At 43.2% G+C, this 22,660-nt stretch overlaps 1 protein-coding gene across 3 annotated transcripts in view; it reads right to left on the bottom strand.

The window, feature by feature from the left end:
• LOC139059436 (uncharacterized) overlaps positions 1-22,660 on the bottom strand; it is a 102,222-nt gene that overhangs the window by 32,786 nt on the left and 46,776 nt on the right. For 2 of the 3 annotated variants that reach the window (XR_011514187.1, XM_070537870.1), the window contains exons 3-4: positions 18,412-18,483; positions 15,173-17,158 (exon numbers count right to left, since the gene is read on the bottom strand). The exons of the other annotated variant lie outside the window; for it this stretch is intronic. Coding sequence is in view for 1 of the 2 variants with exons in the window: in XM_070537870.1 (XP_070393971.1) it covers positions 17,068-17,158; positions 18,412-18,483 (163 nt within the window). In the remaining variant the exon portion in view is untranslated. Of the gene's footprint in view, positions 1-15,172; positions 17,159-18,411; positions 18,484-22,660 lie in introns of those variants that run through there. 3 annotated transcript variants of the gene reach the window in all.

Raw genomic sequence — 22,660 nt, 5'->3', positions numbered from 1 at the left:
CCAGTGGAGAATCCTTCCCTGAAATGAATTTCTGGCTACATCACTGAATGTCTGCAATGCCTTGTAATAGCAATAGGTCTTGGATGGAAACACTATAGATGATACCAGTGAACCTATTGAGCCTATTCCTGTTTAGTGAGGTGATGTATGTTTTCCCAAAGAATTATAGAAACTGTACAATGGAATGTTTTGTACCACCTGTAATAACCATGCTGTAAGAAAACAGAAAGGCTGAGCTTAGATGTTGTAGGAAATCTCTTAAGAGGCTCAAGGATCGGTAAAGATAACTAACTTCTGTATTCTCCACTCAACCCTCCACCTGGATTCAAATGCACAGCAGCCCCACTCCTTGACACAGGCGGTTGCTTAGCTTTAATTAAACTTCATGTCAATTACTGTGAAACACAGCGACGTCTTCAGTCAAGGGGTGGCACTGTGCTCATCTCAGTGGAATGAAGCTTCCAGTCATAGATGGTTTCAGAATACAGGGTAAGTGACCTCACATTTTACTCTCTTCGTCGTGAAGTCTAGACACCAAAGCCTCGGTTTGAACAAGTAATGCTTTAAGCGCTCTCTCATGCATATGTTTGCTTTAAGGCAGAGTCAGCTTACTATTTCCTGCTTCTGCCACATGCAAATGACACAAAAATATCTCAATAAAATGATTGTGATTTAAGTGGTACACACTCTGCAATGTGATTAAATGTTTGTAATAAAAGAAGCACTACTCATGTGCTGGTCAGCATCTGCAGCATTATGTTCACCAAGATAGCTTTTTTGTCTCAATATATTCAATATTGTTGCAAATTTAAGAGGTTTTGCAGCTAACATGTAGCTGTCAACTTGTGTCTCGAGAACATACAGCTTTAGTTGAGAGGAGCGCTATATTGCATGAGACAAAGGAGCATTTTTAGACTGCTTGTTTTATTTATGTGTGAAAAACAATTGTGAAGGTTTTAATAGCAAAGTAATACAGTAGGTGTTGGCAACGCGAACAAGCCATGCAAAGTGTATGCATTAGAAATGAGCTATCCAGATGAGGACCCCCCACCCCACTGATATATGTCAATGCTATAATATCAAATGCTGTGACATTTAACACATACGGTGACTAAAAAAAAAGGATAACTAAAGCAAGAGCAGCATTAATAAAACAACAATATCAACTGCAAAATTTATACAATTTTTCTCAAAACTTTTATCTTCGCATAAACTGTGGCCTCACACACTGTGGGCACTTTTGCTAACAACCTTCACATTTCACTAGTGCTAATTCTAGCTTCCCTTTAGCTTCTAGCTTGATTCTAGCTTCCAGCTCAACTGCAGCAATGTTTTGAACGTCAGGGCATGTGCAAGTGAAAATTAGTTTGTGATGGCCATGTGGATCTGTTTCTCTGCCTGAATAATAGGGAGAGGAGGGCAATATAATTGCCTTGAGAACTATTAAGCAGAAGCAGCATGGTGGATGAGGAGCAGTGGCCGGAATAAAACATTTCAGGAGTTCAATGTAGTAAGGATACAGGAGTCATGTGATTAACTTCGCAAGAATATGAGGCCATTATAACACTAAGGGAAACAGACTGGCCCATCACACTGAATTTTCAAATATCCTAACTGGTCTAGAACACCTTGCACAGCTGCTGTAATTAGGAAAAAAAAATGTAGCATTGTCTTAAAAAGACAGCTTTTTTGTTTGTTTACTCTGCTATGCCACTGTACACATTATTACTATTACTTTTTTTTCTTTTGGAACAGAAAGTCACCATATGCCTGGAGGTTTTAGATCACCTTCTTGGTGTGCTCCCGATATATGAACAGTTCGAAAACATTAACATTGTTGCTTGGTTTATTGCCCAAGTAGACCGGCACGTAACGACTGACTACGGAACCAGGCGTGTGAATATGCACACCCTGTATCCAATCAACCCCTATATCAATCAATTTTGTACAATTAGACCTCCATATATTGAACTTTAATGTAACAAACCGTTTTACTTTGCAGAACTTATTTGGTGTGCATATAGAAATCTTCAATTTATTGAATTCTGTTTATCTGCAATTTCAATTTACGGAAACTATAAATTCTTCTAAAATTTAAATGAGGATATGTGTTGCATTTGAACTGTAAATTCTATGGACGTACAAGCGCTTTCCGGGAGTAAAGCTTCACGATTTCCTTCCAAAGTTTATTCGACTTAAGGACAAAATTCTGCAGCAAAGTTATAAACGACCACAGGTGACAAGCAGCTGAATGCGAGGTATCTGGTACAGACCCACGGGGGAAAACTTAAAAACCACAATAGCAAACATTCAGGCGAGTATGTAAACAGGCGAACTAAGCAGGGAACAAAAACAACACAGCACTGCTTTCATAGGTCCCGAATGATCAGAGTTTCGTCAGAGTTGGTGCAAGCACGCATCCGCAGATAAAACGGGCTCCCACCGTGCATTGACCAATACTTCGACAGCTGACGCCTACACAATAACCGGGGTAGGTTACAGCACTTGTTTCTGCTCTGATCGTATAGTGTTCGAATGATGTCGCGACAACGCAAGTACTTGCAATAAGGGCGACGACCTTCCACAACTCCAGAACATCACAAAAGACCGTTTGCACATGTACTAACCAGCCAAACAAACTAACCACGGCAGCGAAGACCACTTAAATCGAACATACAACGCAGAAACACCTCGTAAAGTTTTCACCATAGAGAAAGGTTACACCTTGTTGCACAGACGCTCACAAGAAATTCAAGAAATGTCCAAAGCGCACTACCGCCGCCTTTTAAAAATCCAACGGGAGCCAAGCCAAATCAGTAATAAGTTGGCTATTTGGGTGAACGCAACGTACCCGTTAGAATCACCGGGTACGCGCAACGCCGGCCCGCCTGAATCCTCGAGCGAGCGCTCGGCTTTCACCAATCCGAGTCTGCCAGTGGAGCGCACGAACGCTCCGCGGGAGATCACACAGGAAGTCTGCGTGCACGTGGCACAAACCGGTTCCGCAAACTATGCTCAACACACGGAGGAAGTGTAGTTGTGCGTGCCAACCGGTACCGATTTCGCTTGTAGACGGAAGTGACGCGAGCTATTTCCGCCCGAATCCGCGCCTCGGCGGCGGAGCAAGTGAGAGCGATCCGGCGCGGAGCGAGTTGATCCGAAACGACCAGTGGAACGCGCGAACCCGCTCCAGATCGACCAGTGAAATTCGGATTCGTTGGTGTTGGTGTCTCCTTGCAGTGACACAAGCAGTACGGAGATTGAGAGCACACACATGCAAGTAGGAGTCGCATTAGGGAAGCACTAGCAAGTTCACATGATGTGCTGTCATTGCGACACCTCACCCAAATGCGGGTGCAAACATCGCGGGACGTCACCATGGCGAAACAGCACTGGATGATACCTATGCAAGAGCAAGGTTGCAGCCAACCTACCACTAGGCATGCAGTCCATTTGAGCAGTATGTGAAACCAGCTGTCATTCTGCTGACCGAGAGGCACCAGCCAGACATGCATGCCTGTGTCGAGTCACACCTGCACCACGCCAGATGATCAGTCGCCGAAAAAGTATACAAACGCTGCATTGGCGTGTTTAGGCTGGGCCGAAATTGACACAATAATCACATGCGAATTGCTGCCTGTGCAAAAAACATCGTTTTGTGCCAGTGAAGGCTAGCCATGTTCACTTACAATGTTACTTACATTGTTACTGTGACTTACATGTTACATGTTACTTACACTTACATGTTACTTACAAGTGACAACCACACTATGGGTTCATTAGACTGTCTACACGTATCGCATGCCTGGCTTTGACACAACCTGACTCTTGTGCTCCCAGTGCAATTGCATCCAGTGCTGCTTCACAACACTACCACTTATCCTCACATATTCTTGTCGTGATGGCGGCAGTACATTGTATTAGCAGCAAGGCTGAATGACTGGTGCTGCACGCTAGTAGAGTGAAAGTAGCAGCCTCGCTCTGTCGGTTACATCTCTGCATGTTTTCAGGACAGCAAGTGAGAATGTGACAGCACAGTTTGTTAGGTAGATGTGTAGGAAAGCGCCCAAGTTTGGATGAAAGTATCAGTGCTAGTGGCATTGCATAGCCATGTGTTTTGGCGTCTAAGATGACTACACGTTCAGCAAAACTCTGCCTTTCACAGTAACATGTGCAGAAGCATTGCTGGTGAAACATTTTTATTGCAGCAAACTGGTGAGTTACAGACGCTGAACCACCAGGTCAGCAGACTAGCTGACACAATGGAACAGCAGCTGAGGCCCATTTCAGAGTTGGCCACAATCATGGCCTCGTTTATAACGAATGGAACCCAAGTTTAGTGTTGATTTATAAATAATGTGTTATCGTTCCATATGTCAGAATTAAAAGTTCTTAAAAATACCAGCATACGTTTGAAGGTTTATTAGTAAAATGCAGTGTGGCAATCTCATGGTTACAACTGACCGAAGTTTTTTTTTCAGCAATTCTTGGAGCAAGTAACATTGGGTGTTGGAGCAGTTTGGAGCAGACAAAATTCTATTTTGGAGCAATTTGGGGTAGAGAAATTTATTTTGAAGCAGTTTGGAGCGGGCCAATGGCAATTATGGTGGAATGGAATGTACAGGGCACTTCGAAACCACAATGAAATATAAAAGACCAACACGAAAAGAACAATAAAGTATGTCAACAGGCAGCATTGCGCATGTTTTTCTGTATAAAGGTAAGAGCATTGGTGGCACTATGATGGAACTATATATTCTGGTGCCAACGCTCATAACTGCAATGTTATTAAATCATGTGGTCCAATCAACGTGGTAACACACTTTCTGGTTCACCATATGTCACTGCAGACGCAAAGAGCCGCGATCAACCCCAGACTGGTGAAAGTTAAAGCTATTCCAATCTGTTTTTATAACAATAGCAATTACATGGACACTGTAGGCACATTTCTGCCGTCAGTGTTGGTGTGATGTTCCAGATAAATTGCAGGGGTGATAACGACATCGCCATGCACTGTATGCTGTAAAGTATGTGCAAGTCAAAGCATGTGAGGATGAGCCAGCGATGCCATTTGGGGAACTCAAGATGTATTCAAATATTATAATTACAACCTCCCAAGTGGCCGCACATGCCCCGGCCAGTTGCAGGAAGCGCTGAAAAGTCCACTGTTGCGAGTGCAAAAATTCATGCGAGAGGCACGCTGGCTTGGTGTGCAACATGTGAACGGCTGTAGTCTTTTTTTGTGTGTGTGGAATTCGCTCTCTGTTCGCGGCCACTGCCGGAGCACACATATGCCGCAGTCATTGTGGTGTAGCATGGCACAATTTCCTCCAAATTTATGTTTGTGGCACAGTATGCTACAGGAATGTGCCTTTCTGTCAAGATGGTGCAATCGACAAAGGAGTCCCACCCTTGCAATAATCTTGTCAACTACCATGCACTTCCAGTGCTTTTCAAGTGTGGAGAGGTAGTGCACAACTTTGTTGTGGCATTGGTGTATTGAAAAAAGCCTATCTTTAATCTAATTCTTGCACCCTCACTGCCAACACATCATGTATACTTCGTGTAGATTACACAAATATATTCCAAAGCTATAAATTCCATGGTCCGAGCAGCTAAATCCTACGCTCAAGCTGAAAGGAAATAGTAATGAGGTATTGCGCACTCACGCTTGTTCGTAGTACATACTACGAGCATGACATGTCGAAGTAAACCTGTTTGGTCTCCTCAGACGGAGGAGAAATCTCATGTCATATTAACGACTTCCAACACAAATAAATCGCAATGTGTGTCACAATGTAACGTATGTAGGAAACAATATGGAAGTATTCAACAACAAACTAAAAGAAACACGAGGAATATGGCCAATCGTTGAAGGAGGACAAATTATATGAAAAGAATTGTCGCACAAAACCAAGTGAACAAACACAGTCACAGCAGAGGCGACAGAACATGTCTTCCAGTGCATACAGAACAACAAACTGTTGCCACAAACGTTGCAGTGCATACCTTTACGACTTATGCTATCGAAACCTAAACTGTGTGTAATAAATAATTCACATGGACATAAAGGAGGTGGAAACTACGAATTGGCATATAAAGTGCATGCATTTTTGGTTTCGGTCATGAGTCAACATGACCTTGCAGAAGCACATGGAAATACATGGTAATAAAAAGCTTTTCTTTGTCAGCCATTCCACAAAAATCAGACTTTCTGTCACAGCAATGCGGGTGAGACTTTGAGATACGCCTGATATTGCAACATAGCTCGTAACATAACATTTAAGCAAATGTGGTGACTGGCTAATTCCAAAACGCACCTAAAAACAAAAAGCTTTGTGTGATGCGCCCCACACTGCTTTTTTAAACAATGCTTCGTTTCCGTTGATAAAAAGTTTTACTTTTTAACAGACATAAAGCTAACAGTTCAAGTTCGTACAGGTGTTGGAAACATGCTGCCAATTTAATATTGCACATCACAAAGCTTACTGAATGTGCAGCAATCCTGCATACAGTGCACGACATGTTTGAAGATCATTGTTGTGTGTCACTCACGTACATATAAGTGTGTTGTGTTACACATTTCACGTCATGGTGAACCTCTTTCAGTGAAGCTTTCCGAAATTACATGTTAGCGGATTTATTATAACATTTGTCCCTAGGTTACACACAGGTGCCATTTTTCTCGCAAGACCGCAATTTCAATTTTAAACACATTTCATTGTGATTGCTTTGACGGTTAACTCAGGCAAGGCACTTGTACAGTTTGCATGTACTTTAAAAGGAAGCTTTGGTGTTTAAGTACATTAGGATGTTTACATATGCAAATGCCATTGACATTAGTGTTACCAGTGGGATGGCATAATTGGCTTAGAAGGTCATTGCTAATTTTAAATTGCAAACCAAAGCCAAAAGGGGTAGCTGCTTCATATAACGTTGGGATGACTCGGAGATGTCACATCCTACACTAACTCAACATAGATACCTACGCTTCTTAACACACCACATATGGTGCATGCGCTGAAAAAAATCCAAGCTGATGATATGTCCTGATGTCATGGAGAACTTTTGTAGGTAACTCGAATTAGCCTTCATCGATTGCTCAAACAGAGTTAGCACTGCAGCATCGGTAATTTTTTTTTTTTTTGGCCACTGTGCAAGGCAGCTGACATGCCTAATCTCAATGCATTGTGCTCCAGGTAGACGAAGAGAAGCACCAGTTGTGACGTCTCTCAAAATGATGATTGCTGGCCATCGACTCATGGAAAACAGATGTAGCTTCGTCATTTGTAGACAAAGTGGTCGTGTAGTGCGACATCACAAACACGGGGGCGCCTCGTGTAAAGTTACACATCCGTGGGCATGGCCTGGGAGCACGCAACCAATATTTGAAGTTCGTGGTAAGTAAAACCAAATGATATTTAGTCACATCGTGCAGCATGAAGAATCAGAGTGGAAAAGAGAATGTATGCTCAAAATTTCTATTTCAAGGTCAGTGGACATCCAAAATTTGCCAAAGTTGCACTTTCAGTGACAATTTTCAGTTGGCCGTGAGGTGGACCTTCCACTTAGATATACGGTGGAGGCTACAAAATGCTTCAACTATTTCAAGAAAAGGAAGTACGCAACACTTTCACATGTTTTGAAAATTCTGCAACATTGAAGGTTAGGAAAATACGTATTACACATTCAGCCTGAAGTAACGCTTTTGTGTTAGAAAGACGCAATCACGTGAGATTAAATCAATAAAAGAATACTGCTCCTCCACATACAGTGAACCAGTGGCGTAGCCAGAAATTCTGTTGGGGGGGGGGGGCTCACTTGTAGCTTGGCCTCCTCCTTCAGAGGAAGTTTTAGCTCAGGTTATCATCATCATCAACCTGGCTACGCCAGCTGCAAGGTAAAAGCATCTCCCATACTTCTCCTCTAACTACCCCAGGCATGCGCTAATTATGGCCAAATTGTCCTTGCAAACTTCTTAATTTCATCCGTCCACCTAACTTTCTGCCACCACTTGCTACGCTTCCCTTCTCTTGGAATCCAGTCCGTAACCCTCAATGACCATCGGTTATCTTCACTCCTCATTAAATGCCCCGCCCATTTCTTTTTCTTGATTTCAACTAAGATGTCATTAACTCACGTTTGTTCCCTCACCCAATTTCTTATCCCTTAACGTTACACCTATCATTCGTTGCGTCGTCCTCAATTTAAGTAGAACCCTATTCGTAAGACTCCATCCAAGTTTGTGCCCCATACGTGAGTACTGGTAAGACACAGCTGTTATGCACTTAGTTTTACACATGTTACACTTGTTATACATTTAGCTCGGGTGCTCCTATCTAAATACATGTAGAAGGTGAATTTGTTTTTCTCGGCAACCACTGCACCAAATCTGATGAGGTTTGTTGCATGTAAAAGAAAAACTTGAATTCTACTGACTTCTGCTTCGAATTTTTCATTTACGTTGTCAATTCTTTATTAAAAATTCACCAAAACCACAAATTTTCAAAAATCTAAACTATCAAACTCAGCAATGAACAAAAATATCACAATTATGTGAATTGGACCTAATAGTACACCCATAGCGGACAGAATTTCTATGTTACACGTGAATCTCAAGAAATTTAGCATTATGGAAATACACCTTTCACAGAATCCTTGTACACAATGTAACCAATTCACGTAAGATACCAATTGACATACCAAATTTGTCGACTTTGGCTCTTATAATAGTTGCCATTCACAGAACCGTGATATCTGTTCTTGATGCAGAGCTATTAGTTTGTAAACGTCATTCATTCATTCAAATAACTTTATTCAGTGCCCTGCGATTTGGTGGGGTGGGCCTGGACCCCGCCTAGGTTTCAGCCAAGGGTTGTTGGCCCTTGGCAGCTTCCTCGGCTCGCTAGACGGCCCAGAGTTGGTGCTGCAGGTCAGAGCTGAGCAACGCAGGCTCGCAGCGCGCGCGGAGGCTGTCGCTGTTTGAGACTGCATCCCCGTTACCCTGCATTACAGCCGTACATTCCCATAGGATATGCTCCAGGGCGGCTTTAGAGTTGCAATGTGTGCACTTGTCAGTTGGGTATAAATCTGGGTGTATTAGGTGCATGATAGCTGGACTTAGATAGGATCTGGTCTGTAACTGCCACCATTCGACAGACTGGTTTTTGCTTAATTTTGGGTGCAGCGGCGGGAATGTACGCCTCTGCAATCTATGGTGTTGTGTAATTTCGTTAAATTTGGCCATTCGATCTTCCCACTCCCACTCATTGGTAGTCAGTGAGGCAGGGCTAACCGAGGCTTGGTTGAATTTTTTTCGCACTTTCGAATTTTTCAAAATATTTTAAACAAAATTCAGGCCCTAAATCGAAATTCCACTTCCAACAGACACTGGAACTTAACTTTCTTTCTCAAATGCAACAAATTTAATTAAAAGTGTTCCAGGGGTTATCTCAGAAAAAAGCGTTTCGGCGTTTTACATGTATTTGATTAGGCCACGTCAGAGTTGGGTCCGAGCTAATGCTTCCTCTTAAGAAATTTCTGCACTGCACTGCCATTGCAAAAGATGCTGCAAACACAGTGTCAAAAGCAGTAAAATATGTATTTTTTCGTAAGAAAATATACTCGTATGTTGCGAAAATTATGCCAAAACTAACTGATATCAATGTTTCCATATTTCTGTTTATTTTATTAGTAAAGAAAATATCACACGAACTTTAGAACTATATCAGTTTGAACCCAGCAAAGCAGTGCATGCCACTGATGTGAAAAATGTGAAGGCCATGAAATGAACAAGTTGAGGACAAAGATGGTAATGAAATTTCGTCATTCAACAACCTTGTTTACATTTTTGTACATATGCAACAGCCAGTGAAAAATCTAAATGACGCTGTCATTTATTCCAATGTATTACGCAGGAGCAGATGTCACCGGTTGTGTATCGTTAGTAATTTCACCGAATTTATTGTCCCAACAGAGAGCACCTATATAAAGACGTTCTGCAAAATATACGAGGGCGAGTCAAATGAGTGAGCCAATGTGAATACATAACGGGGTACTTAATTTAAATGTAGTCTCCATGAGCATTTAGACATTTATCCCATTAACTAACGAGTCGGGTGATTCCAGTCTCATAAAACTCCTTAGGTTGCTGCTTCAACAAATCTGCAACTGACTCTTTAACGTCATCATCCGACCAGATCTGTTTCCCTTGAGCTGTTTTTTTCATTTGCCCCAAAATGTGGAAGTCGCAAAACGACAGGTCTCAGCTGTATGGCGGATGTTGCAGCGATGCCCACTTGAACTTTCCCAGTCTTGTATTAACCACAACAGCGACATGGGGACGGGCATTGTGGAAAAATTAAAACTTAAATTAAGGGGTTTTATGGGTCGAAACCAATTTCCAATTATGAGGCACGCCGTAGTGGAAGACTGGAAATTTCGACCACCTGGGGTTCTTTAATGTGCACCTAAATCTAAGCACACACGTGTTTTCGCATTCTGCCCCCATCGAAATACAGCCGCCCTGGCCGGGATTCGATTCTGCGACCTCGTGCTCAACAGCCCAACACCATAGCCAGGTTGTGGAACAAGATGACCCTATTCATCAATTTTCCACGTCGTTTGTTCTTGATTGCGACCGGCAACCGATCCGGCGTTTCACAATAAAGGAAAGGATTGATAGTCTCTCGGGCTTTAGAAAATTCCATCAGTAATGGCCCCTGACGATCCGAAAAAAACATAGTAAACAACACCTTTCCGGCGGAAATGACGGCCTTTGCTTTTTTGGGGGGCGGTGAGTTCAAATGTTTCCACTGTAAGCTTTGCTTTCGTGTTTAAGGCTCGTAGTAGTGGCACCATGGTTCGTCCCCGATCACAAATGCAGGCAAGAAGCCGTCACCCTCATTGTGATACCGAATCAGATGAGTCAAGGCAGTGCAGAACCTTCTTCTAGCAGTGGTTCAAAGTCTTCGGCATCCATTGCACACGCAAAAGCCGAAGACCGAGACATTGATGAACTATGGTGTGAACCCAACCCCGACTGATGTTTGCACGCTCTGCCAGTTCATCTATGTTTATCCTCCGCACTTGTGTTGGGGGTGATTGCACGATGGCTTTGGCGCGGTCTTGGGTTGCCTTTGCAACTTTCACATCCTTTTTGAACCGTTTGCTCCAATGGTTCACAGTGGCCAATGAAATGCAATGTTCAACGTACACAACAGCCATACGGCGAATAATTTCCTTTTGGGAAACGCCTTCAGCTGTCAAAACCTCATCCCATTGTACAGATAAACTGAAGTATTGGTGACACAATCAATAGCCTTCTTCCTAATCTGATACGCCTTGTGTATTTCTCGCTCAGCTATCTTGGCACCAGCACAATATCATAACTTCAGGATCGGTTTACACGGCATACCAAGCAATGAATAGGAAGGTGCCCACTGACTTTATTATTGAAAATTCATGCCAACACAAGCATATGTTCACACACCTTCCTGTTACCCGCCGTGGTTGCTCAGTGGCTATGGTGCTAGGCTGCTGAGCACGAGGTCGCGGGATCGAATCCCGGCCCCGGCGGCCGCATTTCGATGGGGGCGAAATGCGAAAACACCCGTGTACTTAGATTTAGGTGCACGTTAAAGAACCCCAGGTGGTCGAAATTTCCGGAGTCCTCCACTACGGCGTGCCTCATAATCAGAAAGTGGTTTTGGCATGTAAAACCCCATATATTACACCTTCCTGTTTGGCTTACGTAGACTTCACTGCCTTATAGAGGAATCTGATAGACTACCCCAACACTGCAATGTACGTAGGAATTGGGGCGCTTTATTCTGTACCTTTGGGACCTATTTGTATTTCTTCCTATGCACGAGCATAATCCAGCAAGCTGGCCGAAAATGCAAGTTGGCACCTGTCCTTGTATGCTCTCTGTGGTTGTTTGTTTGCGCAGTTATAAAACTGTTTGCAGAACCACTAAGCTTTCACCAACACTACGTATTGAACTAAAACGGAGACTAACCTGCAGTAAGCAGAGAAGCGTTTCTTCTAGCGACATGGCGGGTTTGGATCCGCCATGCCCACAGAAGATGAAATCATGCCAGTCTTCTTTTATAGCGGCACCAAGTCATGACGTTAGACTGAGATACTTGAAAGGGTAGGCCAGTAGAATTGCGTCGCCAGATGACGACAGCGTTGAGAACGAAGGGCCGTTGATCAACTGGTTCTTGCCATCACAAGACACATCAAGTGGCCATGTGCATCCAGAAGCAGCAAAGCCAAGAAAAACCTGAAGTAAGCTAATGGGAACCTGTGCCTGTCAATATGGATCGCTAATGTTTCTGAAGTTGTACCGCATTGCGATAGAGTGGCTCACAATCTAAAGAATGTCGCCATTAGATTCCAAATGCCAGTTGTGTTTCCTGCTCCTCAGAAACTATCAATGTTGTGCAGCCATATTTCTATAGCCCTAGCAAAAATGCCAATAGAATTTTCTATTGGTCCAATAGAGCTGTGCTATGGGTTCTATAGGTAACTGAATGGAACTCTATTGGTTTCATTGGAATTCTATTGGTACCCATTGGGTCCAATAGGCGACATCTATTTCTTGCCTATAGGTCCAATAGACTTTGCATTGGTACCAAAAGGGGACAGCTATTTGTCACTTATAGAACCAATAGATTTGTATTGGCACCAATAGGGTCCAATAGGTACCAGCTATTTGTCACTTATGGGACCAGCAGAAGTTGTATTGGTACCAATAGGGCCCAGTAGAGCTTGTGTTGGCACCAATAGGGTCAAACAGATGGTACCAATGGGCATCAATAAGTGGCATGTGTTATCAGCGACCTAAAGACTAATGTGGTTGCTATGAGTACCAGCAGTATACTGCTAAGAGTTTTGAGTTACTTGGTTCAAATTTAGCCAGTAGAACATTATTCCCTGTAGAACCGAGAGCTTCATTTGGATCAACCTTAATAAAATGGCAGTTTTGATTCATTCAATAGAAACTGCATGAAATATATATGAATGAGGATTTTTCAAAATGTCGCAGCAATTTTACTAATACAGTCGCCGACCGTTTATTCGGACCTCACGGAGACTGCGAAAATGTCCGAATAAACAGGTGCCCGAAAAAGCAGATTAAGAAAAAAAAAATGAAATCCTTTATTTCTACGCACCTATTCGGGCTTGGCAGTAGGCTTGGAAGAAAGCGTGAATGCGCCGTTGCACGCTGTTCCGTTTACGCGCAATGAGATAAGCCTGAATCTCGGAGAGGGTCGTACGGTCACTATTAGCGGCTGATAGCACAGTCACTGCTTGTACACGCTCCGCATGCGACGGCAGCGTAGCACATGGTGAGTTGTCTTCCGACTCGGAGTCATCGTCCGGCGGTGCAGCAGAAACCTAATGATCTTGCCGTCGTCGAGTTCTGCGCATGTCAATACAGCAGTGTCAGCACCTATGAAACTGTCAAATGCGACGGTGTCCGGAATCACAATGCAACCACTGCGCAGGTCTCGGAAGAACATTTTCCGCGTCAGGTGGGGCGCACATCGGGAGGCGACTTAGGCCTCCCGGCACCCGCTTGCCGGCATTCCCCAGCGAAGTCTGTGCGGGCACTGTCGGCGCCATCAGACACTTGACGCGATGTTTCCGTACACCGCGTTGGATCACGGAAACCTCGACACAGCGCACAAAGCAAACACCACCGTGCCGACACCAGTCGCACAAACGAAAAACGTGGCCTGCTCGCAGCGTCGTGCGCGAAGAAACAAATCAGCTGCTGGATTGTCTTGACATGGCTTACTAAGCTGAAACCGGAACTGCTGCAAAGCCACTCTAACCAGGCAGAAACGATGATGATGAGCGGGGATTTCCAGTAGCGCCACTTCGTGGGGCAGCAAGGAAGCTCCGCTCAAAACAAACATGGCTTTCAGCAAGTCGAACGATGTATGGAACCATGCACCGGTCAGAGTCGGTGCATGGTGCTCTCGACCGAGTTGGCTCAAGGAGTGTCCGAAAAATCAGACGAGAGGTTGCAAGGTGTCCGAACTTTCGGCAGTTGTTATACATTATGGTCTATGGGTAGAATGGCGTTGCCGCGAAGCTGACCGAATAATCGGGCATGTCCGAATTTTTGGAGTCCGGAAAATCGGTCGGCGACTGTACTTGATGCCTTAATCCCTCAGTAACAATTCTCTATTAATTTAACTTGTGCAGATATTCTGCCCAAAATTATGCTTATGCTATAAACTTGTATAAAGTTGAAGAAGATCAAGGTTCACAGGAAGTGAAAGGCTTCAAGTGATCAAGTGGTTGATCAAAGAATGTAGCTGGAGCATATAAATGATGGAATTGTGTTCATCAGGGCAGGAAATACTTTTCTTGGCAGCTTTCATGCCCATGTAGCCTACTCGCCCTCAATGCAGTAGGAGTAGCTGGTGCACGAGTAGGGCAAGGGAAGTCAAAGTATAAGGGAAAATTAAGGATTATCTATGTTAGCTTCGTTTTGAGTTATTGCCACCTCAAAAAGAGCCAACAGCAGCACTACCAACTGTTCCCCCTATCACGCTTAACACCTCCCACTTTCTTTTTTACACTATGATTACCCAAGCTTACTTTATGCATTGGCTTAATCTCTTTCTCACCCATTAAAGGTATGGGGCGATTTACTCGTGCCTAAATGCTGCTAAGAAAGCAGTTGCTGCTCAACAGTACATCATCTTGTGAAAATCACTCAAAATGACATTCCTTGTTAAATCACTGCTAAGGCATGTGGCATTAAGGACATGCTTTTTATACATGCTACAAATATGTGCATTTACACATTACCAGGTTTTTTTAATGGCTGCTGTTTTTGTAGTTTCCTCTTTCATCCTTATAAATCTTCCCAAGAACTTGGACAGTGCTTCGGCACCGTGCCTTAAGCAGACTGTTTCCTGTTACCACTAGAATCAACCTTCATTGCATTCTTTTAGACATAGCTCTTGTTTCCTTTCTCAGTGTGGAAAAAAATATTTCTTTTTGAACCCCGACTTCAATTAAGCAGTTAGCAGTTTTTGTGCACAGATTTTATAATTAGCTCTGTCTTTCCGTGTCACTTCAACGTTTAGGCATTCGTGCAGACCAGCACAATACATGTATAGTGAAAGTGCAGACATGAACAAAGTGCTGGTTTCCAACAAACATTTATTTTAAATGTGAAGCATACATACACATTGAAAAAAAAAAGAAAGATAAATGCGAAAGTGTTGTGGGAACTTGTAATTAACAGTTATCTCCTTGAACCTTTATAAAAGACAAAAATATCAAGTTTATATGATGAGACATGAGAACGACCAAAATCTAGTTGCTAGTGCCACCTTCATTGAGCAGCATCTTGTGCACTGAGTGAGATTTATTTTATATACAGCAAAGGTGGTCATGTGAACAGAGTACACACTGGTCTAGCTGGTCATGTCAGCGTTCACACCCGAAAGAGAGAAGGGGAATAAACTTTATACAGAACATTCACAGCCATTTTCGTCAGGCCACTAGTATCTGATTTGTCATCATGAGAGGGTGAACAAGAACAAAACATAGCCCACCAGCACCACTAGCATGTAAACTGATTCTCCTACAACAATGTGTAGTTGGCACTTTGATGCACTAATCACACACTACTTCACAGTGCTGGTTACTTGGTAATTTCATTTGTGTGGGGGGGAGGGGGGGTCATTTCACTTAATTTATTTCCACCTTAAAGGCCCGAGGGCATTACATAAGAGTGGGGGAGGGAGGCATAGAGGAACATATGACACGGCCACAGAGGTACAGTATCAGTACAGTGAAGTACAGAGGTACAAGTGTAAAAGCAGATACAAAAATAGAAATAGCAAAAAAAAAATACAGCACAAAAGTGCAAAGATACAACAGCCTAAAACTACAGCAGCAGATTTCCACACAGCGAGAGCATGAAACACATTAGCTACGTATGTACTATGGAATATGGCTGATTAATATTTCCCAGAATAGCTCGCTGTCAGTGCATGAGGCTATGGTATCGGGTAGATTGTTTCAGTGGGTTATTGCTTGAGGAAAGAATGAGGTTAGCATTGATGAAGTACGGCTGTTAAGTCATGCTATGGCGTTGCTGTGGTTGATACGGGAGGAAGTTCGGTGTGGCGGTTTTAAGACAGGGTGTCTGGACTTCGGGTGATAATAAAAGGCTTTGCGCCACACGAAACCCGCAGAGCGGAACACCTGTGCATGTTTCTAGAATTCCACAACCAGCATTACTGTAGTAGACAGAGACAACATATGGATCACAAAGTTATTAAGAACATGGCAATGCATACTTCACAAGCCTGCTACTTTAGCCATTCCTCTAGCTGTGAATGCATTTCTAGCTAAAGTTTGGAAATTTCACACTTTCCCTACTTTTCATATTTGTGCTCTATAAATGTCATTCTAACTTGTCTAGTATCATTTTAATGCACAGTTACAAACTGGGACATCCTTCTAATCCTTCCAGGCTTCTGCTAGTTATTTACTTTGAAGATGTTTGTACTTGATTCACTCAACTTCCAATTGACAGACAGCTGACTTAAGCAACCTGGCACAATCAGGGCCTAATTTTCAGTGAAGCTGTTTCTTTTGAGTAGTTGCATTTAAGATTTCAGTTGCCAGTAATTAAGCCACACACCATAAAATATTGGCCGCCTACGACTTCACTTTCAAACATTGCCTGTAAACAGTGCATTCGAGTGCTTTCTTCCTTTTTTAGCAAAATGCTTCACACAAAAACATTTCAGTTAGCATGGTTATGAGCCACTATTATTCTCCCATTTTCAACAAATTTAATTTCCATGGCTGTTATAGTTCTCTCAGGAGAGCAGGCTAAATTATACATGCATGAAACACACGATACTTAGGTGCACCGGAAGAATTTAGTGCAAAGGCCACAATTAACCCACACACTTTAAACTTTGCCTAAAAGAACAGATTGACGTTAACGCAGCTCTGCCAGACGGTCAGAAAGGCCATCTACTGAGTTTCGTGAAGGAATTGGCAGACTGTTTTTCAACGTCATCCAAAGTGCGGCGCATGTCCATCACGAAGCGCCGCATTATTACGGTCGAGCCTGCACATCCTGTTCGTCAGCATCCTTACAGAGTGTCTACAGTGGAAAGAGAAGCAACCAAGCATCAGGTGAAAGAGATGCTCCAAGACGACGTGATCCAGCCGTCTACAAGCCCATGGGCTTCCCCTGTACTGTTAGTCAGAAAGAAAGACAACACACTGCGCTTCTGTGTAGATTACAGAAAGTTTAACCGTGTCACCAAGCGCTACATTTATCCATTGCCACGCATTGACGACGCATTGGATCATCTGCAACATGCCAAGTTTTTTTCTTCGGTGATCTTAAATCAGGGTATTGGCAAATTGAAGTTGATGAACGGGATCGTGAAAAACGGCGTTTGTGACACCTGACGGGCTTTATGAGTTCAAAGCTCTCCCCTTCGGTCTCTGTTCCGCACCTGCCACCTTTGAGCCGATGATGGATATCGTGCTTGCTGAACTCAAATGGCAAACTAGCCTCGTATACTTGGACGACGTCGTGTTCTCGAGCACGTTTGACAAACATCTCGCACGACTTGAGAGTGTCCTCGCTGCAATCCGTACTACCTGCCTCACCATCAAGCCTGGAAAATGCTACTTTGGGTTCCAAGAGCTCAAATTTCTTGGCCATGTCGTTGGTCCTCAAGGCGTCCGACCAGACCCCGACAGGTTAGCTGCCGTCACCGAGTTTTCGCCACCCACAGACAAGAAGGCTATCCAACGCTTTCTTGGTTTGTGCGCATATTATACGTGCTTCGTCAAGGGATTCTCGAGAATTGCTGAGCCTCTGACACGGCTTACATGCGACAGTGTGCCTTTCATTTGGGCGGACGAGCAGCAGCAGTGGGCCATTAGTAAATTCCGACCGTACTTGTACGGTATACCTTTTAAGGCAGTCAGTGACCACCATGGGCTGTGCTGGCTTGCCAACCTCAAGGATCCTTCAGGCAGACTAGCCCTTTGGAGCCTGCACTTACAAGAGTACAACATTACAGTTGTCTACAGATCTGGAAGGAAGCACAGTGACGCTGACTGTTTGTCACGCACACCACTCCCTACAATGTCATCTGACCCTGACCATGACTTGCCAATTGTCGGCGTTATAGACACCATAAAAACGGCGTCGACGTTATAGACGCCATAAAAATGGCTGAGCACCAGTGTGCTGACCCTGAGCTGCTGCCGCTCGTCGAGCACCTTCAAGGAGTTGAAGGTGTTCTACCCCACACGCTCGTGCGCGGCTTATCATCGTACTACTTGCACGACAATGTCCGTTACAGGAAAAACTGCGGAAGCGGTCCCAATACGTACCTCCTTGTCGTGCTGTCGGCGCTGCCCCAATACATTTTGCAAGCCTGCCATGATGAGCCATGCGCGGGACACCTGGGATTCACCAAGACATTAGCAAGGATACGACGAAAGTATTACTGGCCCCGGCTTTATTCTTCTGTGGAATGGTACGTACGTGAAGACTTGCTGCGATTATCAACGCCGCAAGAAATTACCAGTTAAACCAGCTGGCTTTCTCCAGCCTGCGGACCCTCCTCAAGCACCGTTCCAACAAATAGGAATGGATGTACTTGGGCCATTCCCAGCAACTTCTTCGCGCAACAGATGGATAGTCGTCGCTACCAAATATTTAACCCGGTATGCCGAAACCGAAGCTATTCTGCAAGCAAATTCGTATGAAGTGGTCAAGTTCTTTGTACGCCACATCATCCTACAACATGGTGCACCGTCTGTTCTCGTCACCGACCGCGGTACAGCATTTACAGCTGAACCTATGCAGGACATTCTCCAGCTGATGCATAGCTCTCACCGTAAGAGCACTGCGTATCACCCTCAAACCAATGGATTAACGGAACTTCTGAACAGAACGCTGGCTGATATGCTCTCCATGTATGTCGACGTAGAGCACAAAACGTGGGACGAGATTTTAGCCTATGTGACTTTTGTGTATAACACTGCTGTACAGGAGACTACACAGTTTACGCGTTCGAACTTTTATACGGGCGTCACGTCAACACTTGACGCCATGCTACCTCTGGCTGATAATAACCCGACCGGCGAACATGTGGAAGAGTTCGTGCAAGGAGCCGAAGAGGCATGCCAGCTTGCTCGACATCGTATCCGGAGTCAACAGCATACCAACACCCTTCGATACAACCAGGGTCAACGCGACGTCCATTACAATACCGGCACCTGCGTGTGGGTCTGGACGGCCATTCGTCACCGTGGACTCTCGGACAAGTTGATCCGCTAGTATTTTCGTCCCTACAAGGTTACACGCTGCCTCAGTGACATGACCTACAAAGTTGTCCCCAGCAGTTCTGACCCCGGTGCGCTCTGTCGTAGCAAAACTGTAAACAGCGAAACTAACTCTTTACTGGGTGAACCTGTGCCTAGAAAAACAGGCTACACTCAAAGCACAATGATAGCGGTGAACACAGTTGGAGATCGTAAAAAATCTGCTCTGCCGGTCAAGCGCGTCAGCTTTTATACACAAGTCATCAAAGGTTCTGAATAATTTCTGGTGCTCGCGTGTCTTCCTGAATGGTCTACACAATTTTCGTCGTATATTCAATCAGGTTACACAAACTACAGTGACACAGACAGCAGACACAACCATCAGTAACATTCGAGAAACTTCTGATACATGCAGGCACCTCCAGCACTTAGACAGTGAAAAGCGGTCACCCCCAAAAAATAAACGAGCACATGTGTCAATATCAACTCAGTGAATGTTCTAGTTCCCCAGGGACATGAAACTGCACACATTTTCAAGCCCTCATAGTTCATCTAACATCTTTACTGCAAAACTACAATACACCACCCCCAGTATATTCACCTTTCTGACATTCACTCAGTCACATTCATGTAAATTCGGAAGGTCTGCAATATAGAGGGTACTTCCCACACTCATCCTCACACATATCTTGTCCACTTCGCTAGTATGTAAAAGCACAGTCTCCTCAACTCCCGTTCTAATGCAGAAGTGTAATACTTCTGCATTAGAACATTCCGCACTGCAACACCGTCGGCTTTTCATATTCATTTCTTCCCCAAACGAGCAAAGATTGGAATAACTTACCCGCATTACTTACAAGCATTATTGACACCAATAACTTTAAAAGCACACTTCAAAGCTTCATGTTATAAATTATTGTTGCGTTTGCTTGTTCTGTATAATAACTGCTTTTATGTCATTGTTTTTACATTTTGGCTTGTATTTTTATATCGTATGTTCTTTCCTTTCTTTATTTTGTTATGCCATGTATTTTTGCCACACTCACAAGTTTCTTTTTACCATTATTATTTTGTATACGATGTTTTTTTTTTTTGCCATGTTGTTTGCCTTCCTTTCTTATTTTGTGATTTGCCTCTGTATTTACTTACTTTCCCCCTCCCCTCTGCAATGTACAACCGTACCTTGAGGGTATGATAAATAAATAAATAAATAAAAACTTATTTATTTATAAATAAAAACTTATTTATTTATTTATTTACTTATTTATTTATTTATTTATTTATTTATTTATTTATTTATTTATTTACTTATTTACTTATTTATTTATTTACTTATTTACTTATTTATTTATTTATTTATTTATTTATTCATTCATTCATTCATTCATTCATTCATTCATTCATTCATTCATTCAAAATACTCACAGGCTCTAGAAAGGAGTATTGTGTGAGGGGGCATGTACAGAAAATGAAGGATACAAAAAAGCAGCTCATGCATCACAATGGGTAACAGTTTCACCGGACACAAAGAACTAATGAGAAGTATAAAGTTACAAATATAAGGCCAGAAAAATATTGCACAGTATATGCAATCTATGAAGGAACATTGAAATGACGACTAAAAGGGTGACTAACGAAGTACAAGGCAGTGAATAAAACAGTTAGGAAAACCAGAGCAGTACTTGGTCTTTGAAGGCTGCAGTGTCATGTAATGCAACAATGCGATCAGGAAGATCATTCCAGTAGCTTATGGCACGTGGAAGCACTGATGAATTAAAAGCCGTGGTTCGGCCAAATGTGTGCCTAAAGCTGTGGCTATTACAAAGACGACGGGATGTACTATGTGGTTCGGTAAGGGGAAGGGTAGTAGGATGCTGACTATGAATTATTTTGTGGAAGAGACAGCAAAGCTACCTTCCTTCACAGCTCTAGTGTTGGGAGTGATAGCGAGAACTTCAAGTTAGTAACACTAGTCTGTCGGTCATATATCCTGGTTATAAAACGTACCACGCGGTTCTGAATTCATTCAAGTGATTGCATTAGATAGGCCTCATGCGGTGACCATATGGGCGAGGCGAATTCAAGTTGAGGACGAACAAAAGTCTGCTAGGCTAGTTTTCGAGTGGTTAAAGGGGCATCTCGAAGATTACGCTTCAGATAGCCAAGAGTACGCAATGGTTTGGCGGTCATTTTATTATTGCGAGTCTTCCAGCAATGATTGACAGTGAGATATACGCCAAGGTACTTGTATGAAGTCGCATGCGCACAAGGGTTAGAATTTAGTGAGTATGGGAAGGCTGAAGGCGTCTTTTTGCAGGTAAAAGTCACAGTTCTGCATTTGTCAGGATTCAGCATCATTTGCCACGATGTGCACCAGTTAGTGATTTGATCTAAGTCGTTCTGAAGTTCAAGGTGTTCAGAGGGTGAGCTAATTTTCCGATATATTATGCAGTCGTCTGCGAAAAGTCTAATGGTTGAAGTAATGTTAGACGGCAGGTCATTGATGCAGATTAAAAACAGTAATGAACCCAAGACGCTGCCCTGGGGAACACCGGAGGAGATATCAGTTAAATCGGATTCATATCTGTCGACGACAGTGAACTGCTAACGAAATGACAGGAAATTATGCAACCATGAGATCGTTGAAGAATGTAAGTGCAACGACGATAGTTTAGCTATTAAGCGGGAGTGTGGAACACGATCAAATGCCTTGGAGTAGTAAAAAGAAATGCAGTCAGTCTGGAAACCTTCATCCACGTTAGAAAAAAAGTTCACTGGTGAATTCTATTAACTGCATGTCACACAAATATCCCTTCCTAAATCCATGCTGGTTTGGGAAAAAGAAGTTATTGCATTCAAGGTAATGTGCGATGCCTGATGCGACGATGTGCTCAAGAAGTTTGCATGCAATACAGGTTAGAGATATCGGGCGATAGTTACTGACATGATTTCTGTCACCAGCTTTAAAAACAGGAATAACTTTAGCGATTTTCCAATCATCAGGTATTTCCCCGGTAGACAATGATTGCTCGAATATGTTACAGAGGATAACGCTGGAATGATTTACGGTGTTCTTAAGTATTTTAGAATTTATGCCGTGAATGCCACAACAAGTTGATAAGTTTAGGTTATTGATTAAAGATGCAATACCAGTACCAGTTACGTTTATAGGCTCCATGTACTGATAGAGGACATCGGTTAGCTGTGGGATACTGGCATGGTCTTCATGAGTAAAGACAGATCTAAAGAAAGGGTTAAAAACAAATGGACACTCTTGTTTACTTATGGGTGCCCCGATGTCGTCTTGAAGTAA

Source organism: Dermacentor albipictus, chromosome 4 (genome assembly GCF_038994185.2).
Source record: "Dermacentor albipictus isolate Rhodes 1998 colony chromosome 4, USDA_Dalb.pri_finalv2, whole genome shotgun sequence".
Lineage (NCBI taxonomy): Eukaryota > Metazoa > Arthropoda > Arachnida > Ixodida > Ixodidae > Dermacentor > Dermacentor albipictus.
This window is presented reverse-complemented; position numbering and strand designations above follow the sequence as displayed.